Here is an 8881-nt window from a genome sequence, read left to right on the forward strand (position 1 = left end):
CTGCCAGAGAAAGGAGGTGAGAGAATCTTGATCTCTAAAGGAGACTCATCCTGTGTTTTATAGCCATTCAAACAACAGCAGGTAGCAACAAAACCTCAAGAAAACCCAAATCCACACAGCAGTTACCATGTCTTTTTAAATACACAGCTTTTTTTGGTCCCTGGGGAACTGCCAAAGATTTTCTTCTTCTACTTTATTAAGCAAGAAAATTGAGATGAGTGATCTAAGCGATAGTCCTAGTGAGTCATAAGTATGCAATTTTTGTTCTTCGAAAAGGATGCTGCATTGCCTAAGGCAATGTGTCTTTACAGCTCAGACCTCAGTTATTCCAAAAAAATCCTCTCTGGGGCATTGTTCAAAGGTGATCTCCCTCCCTGCCCCTCGTTTCACTTATTTTATTTTTTTTTTTAATCAGAACATTCCATTCTTAATGCAGAGCAATCTACAGAACACTAGACCAACAAATCATAGGATTACATTTGCATTAAAGCAAAGGTGTTCCTACTTCTTCCTGCTTCTGCACTGCAAGACATCTGTAAGTAAAATTGTGTTTGCCAGCTCCCTGTATGAAAGCTCTTGCATAAAACACATATGCATTGCAGTTATAGTACAGTATTCTACCATCCAACTCAGTCAAATGACTGAAACAAAAAGCATTTCTGACAGCCTGTTTTCTCCAAAAGCTTAGTGACTTCTAAGAATCACAATATGTACCATTCATTCATCTTTAAAATTGCAGCTTTCCACAACTGGAAGCTTCTTCATTGCGGATTTCTGATTTCTCTCCATCCCTCAGCACGGCTACATTCGATACCTGCCACGTAGGAACAGCAGGTAGGATGTTATATTATCCAATTACAACTACTGCTGCTTCTTCCTTCACCCCTTATTGAGGCTCCCAGAAACCATTGCCATATCTGACAGGCTCATGCTTTGTCCCTGATGTCACATACACACACCCACACTCTCCCTTTTTCTTTCTTTTTTTTTTTTTTTTCCTTAAATTAGCTGCCTGGTATTAGGAAGATCATCGCTCCTGCTAACACATAGTAATGTAAATCAGAATACTGCTACTTTAACAAAAGACTTGGTATCATAGACTCTGGCCTATGGTCTAGACTTCTTTTTATCAACTAAAAAAAAGTTAATTTATATCACATCTTCTCTAACCACTGAATGAACTACACTCACAGAAAAAAGCAAAGGACTTTAGGAAACAAACCAAAAAGCCACTAAGAGGCAAGCATCATCAGACATCCAGTTCTGCTCTAGTGGACATCTACCTCCAAAGAGCCCTCTAGCGCTTCGGTGACATTCCAGAGTGGTGCTGCAGCGTTTTGTGAAAGTCAATCAACTCACATAGGACAGTACTAGGTCCGGCAAGTTTACCGGCAGTCCTTCCAAGCTCTCTTTTCACACTGACAAGCAGCACTCTACTGCCTAATTCAAATGGCAGCCTGGACACAGGTCAGATACAAGCCTTGAAAGGAAAAATTGCTCTGTTTACATCTTTCACCATTCAGATTCCTCAGAAAAGGAAACAAGTTCTGCAGAGGATAAGAGTCCTGGGGAGAAATTGCCTAGCAATCTGCCTTCTGATAAACGATAGCATTTTGGGGTGTTCCTGATGAGGGTGAGGAAAGGCAACAGAGCTGGCCTGCTGCCCAAGAGAACGCAGCACTGTGCAGCGCCCTGGAGAACCCACGCAAAGGCCAGAAAATTTGGACTGCTCTGCAACAGTGCAGCCTCTTACAGTAATTGTTGCTGGCTTTTTTTTTTTCTTCTTTAAATATGAGGAAGATTATGTACCTTAACAACAGAGTGTACCTAGAGCTCAAATAAAAGACACAAGCAGGCACCTCTGAGTAACTACTTGGAGCTAACTATAATATTCATAGAAAGAGAGAGAAAAAAAAATATCTATTTTTATATATACGTATATTTTTTTATATATATGAAATCACAAAGCTCATTTCACAATAGGATCTGGCTGGCTTGCCATATTAACACAAGCTCAAGAAACATCCTAATCTGGTGGATAAACACAAGCCTCAAAGCTCAGAGGGGACATCTTTGGACAGCAACATCTATTCCTTTGCTAGCACTCAGAATTCTGGCTCAGCCACACTGGCAAAACTATGGTAATCAACTCCAGAAAGAGCTTCCCATATGGGAGGAAGAACAGCTGCAAATCCTACACCACTGTCTTTAGCAAAGTAATTACACTTTTCATTCCACAGACGGATGCAACGCACAATATTTTCAAGGGGAGGGGAAAAAAAAAAAAAAGAAAATCAATGGCAGAGACAAGAGCTGATTTCCTATTACTTTTCCTAAAGGCCAGAGGATTACAAGATTCATCTTCATGCCCACCTTAGGAGGCGCAAATGAAATTATTGTTGAGGCTATTTTTCAGTTCCTCCTCAGGACAAGAGAACAGACCTCCATGTTTTGGCACATCATGAATGAGCATAAAATTATGGATACTGTTCCACAGCCATCAGTGTAGAAGTCACTTTCAATAATGCTAATGTGCAGAGGCAGAGTACAGAGTAAATGAGAAGGTGTTGTTCTTCAGTGAACAGTATACACCCTGAGAAGAAATCAACAATTTGGGAGTGCGAGATTCCTATCAGCCTCTCTGTGGCCACTCAGTTATCTGAGAACAACAAATAGCAAAGCATGTCTATGAAATTATTTAATTGGGGGGGAGGAAAAGAAAAACCAGAGCATACAAACACTTTGAATTTTCACCTTAATTTAATTTTTCAGAAAAATTCTGCTGATTTCTGTTTGCTGTCTTTTTTCAAGCAGCTCCATAAAAGTGCCAGATCCAGCCTTACGCTATTCTATAGAACAGCAGTCCTCAAAATTTTTTGATCGTGCAACCCTACCGGTAAAAAAATTTTGAGCACCCCCCAATATATGTACATTTATTTCTTTATAAATTATACAGACATGTACTACTGAAGTTCTATTATTTTATTCCTGCACCTCAATAGATCATCTTGCACACCCCCTGGGGCGCACACACCCCATTTTGGAGACCACTGCTATAGAATAGTGACCTATAAATCTCAACATGGTTACCTGGACTTCCCCTATAGCACCACTTACGGTTGTGAGTGTGCCGTCTCATAGCGCTCGAAGGAGTGAGACAGATCATGCTTGTTGTTCATGTAACACTGTGTGCACAAGTCATAGTCAAAACACATTTTGCATTTCCACCGCATTCCCCGTATACCATGCTTCTTGCAACAGTCACAGATGATGTTAGGGTGACGGACACCTAGGAGAACAAAAGCAAAGGAATATAAGATCCACACAAAATCCAGAGAAACCAGGCTGACCAGGCTTTTAGAACTACATCAGCATGTTTTAAAGAGAAAAATCACATACTGTGTGTGTATTGAAGATGATGCAATAATATAATACGAAGTGATATGTGAAGTATCCATTTCCTGGCTTAAGGGACTCTCATCCTAAAAGTCATGCCAGAATCTAGCAGAATGACAAAGTCATCAAAACCGTTAGACCCACAGATAAAAGAGAAAGAGGAAAGAAAAGCCTTTGCATAGAGAAAAACAGGAATTTCATTGCCATGAATTGGCTGAGCGTACACTGCTGCTCAACATGAGTCCACAGGTAGTTGCAAAAGGCTTAACACTCCAGCTAGCATGTGAGGCAGGCGTTACGTATACTAAAGGAGATGGGTTTACAGCGCTAGTGTTTGTGCTTCTTGTCCATGCTATACTTACCTATTTGTGCGTTATCATACAGAAGAAGGTCGTAAGCCCCTTGGAATCCAGTCCGATAATTGGTTCTGTTGCCTTGATCCCACTGCACGACCACAGTCTTATCTGGAGTGGTTGGGCTGCCTGTCCGACCAATCTCAACGACAGTCCCAACATTCCCTTCACCGCTGTCCTGGCTGCCCCACTTCCAGTCCACCCCACGAACTACCCGCATCCCAACCTGCATGCTGGCATAGGGGTCCACGTCCATTGATCTGCACAGCAACCCCTAAAATTCTTCCACGTAAGGGGTCTTGGAGACAGGCAGTATCATCAGCAACACATTCAGCATTGTCAGCAGCATGTTCAGCACACCTAATAAGACAACATACAATTAAGTGATGCCACTCAACACATCACAGCAATAACTTTCATAGCAAGACAAGTGGATGCCATTTCAGCTCGTACCCTTGGTACACAAACTCATGCTGAATTAGCAGGGCCAGTAGGTTTTCTAGATTCCACTTCTCAGATGAAAAGAACTCAAACCTCAACTTGAAGTACTTATCCCACTCTGCTGTAAACACCATCATAAGACATTCTGTGCAAAGAGATATTACTGACGAACATCCTGACTACCTTCTATGTAGCTTAAATCTTAATTACAGTCCAGCTGGTGTTTTAAAAATGACAGCTGCCTTCAGCAAGCAAATTGGAAGCCCCTTTTCTTCATAGTATCATAGGTACATTTAACTCCAACCCCGTTAAAAAAATTAAAAATAAAGGCAAGAAAGGTAATTTTTTTCCCCAGAATGACCTGGCCACAGAAGAGGCCTGACCTGCTGAGTAGATAAATCTACACTTTATTTAAAACAGGGATCCTCACAGCTGGGAAGGATACACAAACTAGCGAGACTTCCAAGGCACAGAAACATCTGCATAATATCCAAAAGACTTATTCCAGAGCACTGGGTATGAGGGAAGAGAACTGGGCAAGAAGTCTTTACAAAACTCCAGTAGCAGCCCTTGATTTCAAATTCAGGAATATGTGCAACACCTACCAGAGGCACAATGGCAACAGAAACAAACAAGCACAGAAAACAGAGTTGAAAGAAATGACCAGGAAAACACCAGCAGCATGATTTTAGCAACAAAAAGTCAATACCAGTCTATTTTTGAGGAAGACTCTTCATATGCATCTTACCACATAATACCGCAGTGTTGAGTTTCACTTGCCCAGAAAGTTAGCTTTGGGTTTGATTTTGGGATACAGCAAGTTTTAAAGATGCATATGAAAGAAATGTTTGTCTGTTTTCCAAAAGTAATAGCAGTTTTAAAAAAAGTGCCAATGCCAGAGAAATGTCAATCTTTGCTGCTATTTATCAATGCTAGCTACAGCAGGAACAGGGAAGGGTTATTGCTTACCTGCAATAAGCACTGCAGATTTTGTGCTGGGATCAGTAAAAGCTTGGGATAGCCTTTCCAGCTGTTGCCATGACAATTGGTAAATGAGGTGAATACCACACAGATGCAGCACATCCACAACTTTGAATTAAATCAAACAGATTGTCAAAGCCTGGTTTACCTCTTTACCAGAACAACAAGACAGAGGAGTATGGCTTTCAATATTTAGGGCCAAGCTGCTGCTTTGACTTCTGGAAAAATCTACTGTAGCGTCCTTTTATCTCTGGGCATCCCTGGGTCTCCCTCTTCCTCTCAAGCTATCCATAGCATCCAAAATTTTCTCGAAATTTTTTAAAAAAAACCAAAACAACAGAATGCCAAGGGCCAAATTGCGCAGATTCCAAAAGTACAGCAAATCTTATCAACTGCCGTGACACAGAGCCACTTCAAACCAACCAACTGCCACACAGAGCCACTTCAAACCAGGCTGACAAACCAGCTGACAAGCTAATAGGATGTGTACTCAGACATGGCAACGGGAGCAGCTTTGTGCCACGTGACATGTTGTTAACACTGCCGCCTACCAATAAAGCAACCGAAACCACCGAGGCCTAAAAATAAACTCTTCCTCCAGCCAAACATCCCCTTTTAAACGTATGGAAGAGTAGTTTGACGCAAAATCAAGTTTCTAGCATGCAGAAAGAGCCTGATTTCTGTTCAGCTTTAGCACCTCTCTTGCTTCAGACTTTTCCTGCTACGCCTCACTGTGACATCCAAACACCTGTCACACGAGCGCAGCATCAAAACCAAATGTCCTTGTGAACTTCATGTCATCTTTCGTTCTAATCATCACCAAAACATGCCTTGGGCAACACTTTCGTTTAGACTTCCTTTGCGGAGGAGGATATAACATTGCTGAGTTTAAGGTGCACCGGTGTTTATTGCCTTTAGGAAAACAGAAATTATCAAAAAGAAAGAATATCCTTTTCAGAAAGCATTGCAGAGCCTAATGAGACTTGTACGATCCCCTCTTCCTCCAGATCAGAAACGAATAAAATGGACACTTTATTGCTTTAACTAAGAGGCAGAACTGCTTTTTTAAAAGGCTGCTATCAACCAGTCAAGACAGTCAAACCCACTGCAGAGAAAACAAACGGAAACATCCAACAATACAAAGGTACAAGAGAAGCACAGTTCAATTATTGCCACATGGCTTTTCCTTAAAAACAACCACCACCCCTCCTGTTTCATCCAAGTGAACTGGTGGAACTGGAAGGTGGGGGGAGGCAATAACACTGGGAAAAGTGGGAAAAGGAACAGCATGCTTAGACAAGGAAATGACAAATACCATAGGGGTTTTTTGGATGAGGAAGGAGCGCCATTCCCCAACCTTAAGAGTTTTATGCTATTTCAGTGGACCTTTTCCCTCTCCCCAGGAATGAATGAAACATCACAGGCTTCAGAACTCTTGGCATTTCAAGAAAGGCAATGCCAGTTCCAAAAATTATTCATCATAAAAGAATATTCCAGGCTGTGCCACAAACTCATAAAACTTAAGTCACTGCAGTATAAAGGAGGATGGTCCCTCACTACCTGAAAACAGCAGAGCAGGCTAGCATACTATATATCGTGACACATGCTCAACAGAGCAGTCAAACAGCAGAGTACCAGCCTCAGGTCAGAACTGCCTTGGGCCTAGAAACGTGTGACCTACACACAGGCAAAACCACACTTTGTGCAGCTTCCCACTGCTTCTCTGACATGGATGCTACAGAGATCCCTTCTTCAAACTGCCAGTGAAGTACACAAGCTACACGAAGACACTTTGTAGAAAGAGTCCTGGAGAAATGCATCATTTCACTGCACTCTGAATTTACTTATGGATGCAATGTGACATGCCAGCACCAGGTGTCTTGTCGCAGAACTGCCAAAAGACAGCAATCTCTGTCAATATCACAGGTACTGAGTTGCGAGGACAAAAATCCATCTAATCAGTAGCCCATAATAAGCTGGATCCAGATGGGAACAGACTTTTAGTGCTGCCACAGGCATCGAGCTTCCCTTGGTTCTGCAGGTCCCTACGACTCACAAAGGAGCTGCACATGTACTCATCCCACAGCTCTAGGAAGCTACTGTAGTTCAACTGTACACCTGTGATGCTGAATACTCGTTAATGGAGTCGTCTGCGCTGCAATGACCTCCATGCAATCCCTTGCTCACTGCTCTGAAGGTTGTCTTCTTAATGTGAATACTCCATTTGCCACACAAGAAGGCACCAAACGCATTCTGCATTCCCATCTAATCTGCAGGGGTGATGCATAACAAGAGTAAAGAACCATTCAAAATCTTTACGAGATGAATTACAATGCTCACGCAGTCTGAACCTTGACAGAGATCAGCATTATTTACTTCCTAAGTGGAAATGTTTCACTCATTGAAGCAAATACTCCTCCCTCGATGCTGTCTGGGTCATAATTATTCCAGGGAAGGATAGGTATAGCTGCCAGAAATGATTCACAGAGAAAACATCAGTTTCCCATGGGAGTTTACAGTAACGATGAACAAATAATCCATTCTAAAACACAAGCACATTTCTGAATCCTGACCTCATCTATTGTGACACAGGAAAGAACAGCCCAGGTGTAATCTATGAGTCCATTCTTAGGAAATCCCAGTAATACTTAACTGGAAGAAAGGGGAAATACTTTAGCGCCTTCAGTCCGCAACATTTTAGTTGCAATAATTGTTGCAACTTTCTGCCAATATTCAAACTGCGCTCTTGGTAGAAGGTGCTCTAGAGGCAACCTAATACCGGTCTCGTAAGAGGCAAAGGTTGCTGCTGTACTGAATACACAGTTAACAGAACCAAACAGTGGTGTGGGCAGATTGACAAAATCAGTGCATGTAACTTGGTTATCAAGTTATTTGAACAGTATGGTAAACAGAGGAAGATGCAGGTGATTTTGTTGCATTTTGGTTTTTTAAAGCCACTTTTTTTTTTTCCCCCTTTACACATATTTTGCGGTTTGAATGGTCTTCTGGGGTAAATTACTCCACCTTAGAGAGCTTCGCCTATCCTAAGGATGCTTCCTTAAGTGCTCTGGCTATGGCAAATGCAAATCATACACTTTTTCAAAAAAGCAGCACAAGGTTGCAAAGCTCCGACTTTGATATTCCTCTAGTTTCTGAACATCCTTTGTGAACTCACGTGGAGATGGCTGCAGCAGAACTTTTATTATGGGGTCTTTTCCACAGCAGCGCACTTGAGCCTGAAATGCCCAGCTTCCCCAACTTTTAAATCACAAGTCCCAAAAGAAGTCATTTTTACGCTAAGCATTTTGGAAAACATCATCATCCCCATCTCTTCCTATTTTCATTCTCTTTGACTCTTCTTTCTCCTCAGGTACAGTCTGTTATTCTGGATGTTGTATCTCTAATAACTGGAGATTTGCAGCATCCAACGTCCACCAAAGAGCTCACACCGCCTACTTACTTTCATCCTCTTGCTCTTAGGTGGTTTTCCAAGGAATACAAAGCACACATGGGCTACAAACCCCTAAAACTGATACAACTCCTCCATCCTCTGGGCCCAGCCCAGGTGCCTTAGAGCAGGGGTAGCCCAGCTCCCACCAGAGACACCGATCAGGCGGGAGGATTGCTGGGAGAGCCGTCGCTGCGCCAGAGCCCAAATGAGCCGGAGCAACGGGCCTCCTGCCGCCAACCCTGGGCAGCTCCTGCCACCG

General features: G+C 42.4%; 1 protein-coding gene across 1 annotated transcript in view; it reads right to left on the reverse strand.

The window, feature by feature from the left end:
* The window catches only part of MIB2 (mindbomb E3 ubiquitin protein ligase 2), a 56308-nt gene that overhangs the window by 34819 nt on the left and 12608 nt on the right, over positions 1-8881 (reverse strand). Inside the window, exons 2-3 of the mRNA XM_009274166.2 lie at positions 3759-4109; positions 3118-3289 (exon numbers count right to left, since the gene is read on the reverse strand). Coding sequence (XP_009272441.1) covers positions 3118-3289; positions 3759-4005 — 419 coding nt within the window. The 5' untranslated portion in view covers positions 4006-4109. The remainder of the gene's footprint in view (positions 1-3117; positions 3290-3758; positions 4110-8881) is intronic.

Source organism: Aptenodytes forsteri, unplaced genomic scaffold, assembly GCF_000699145.1.
Source record: "Aptenodytes forsteri isolate BGI_AS27 unplaced genomic scaffold, ASM69914v1 Scaffold16, whole genome shotgun sequence".
NCBI lineage: Eukaryota > Metazoa > Chordata > Aves > Sphenisciformes > Spheniscidae > Aptenodytes > Aptenodytes forsteri.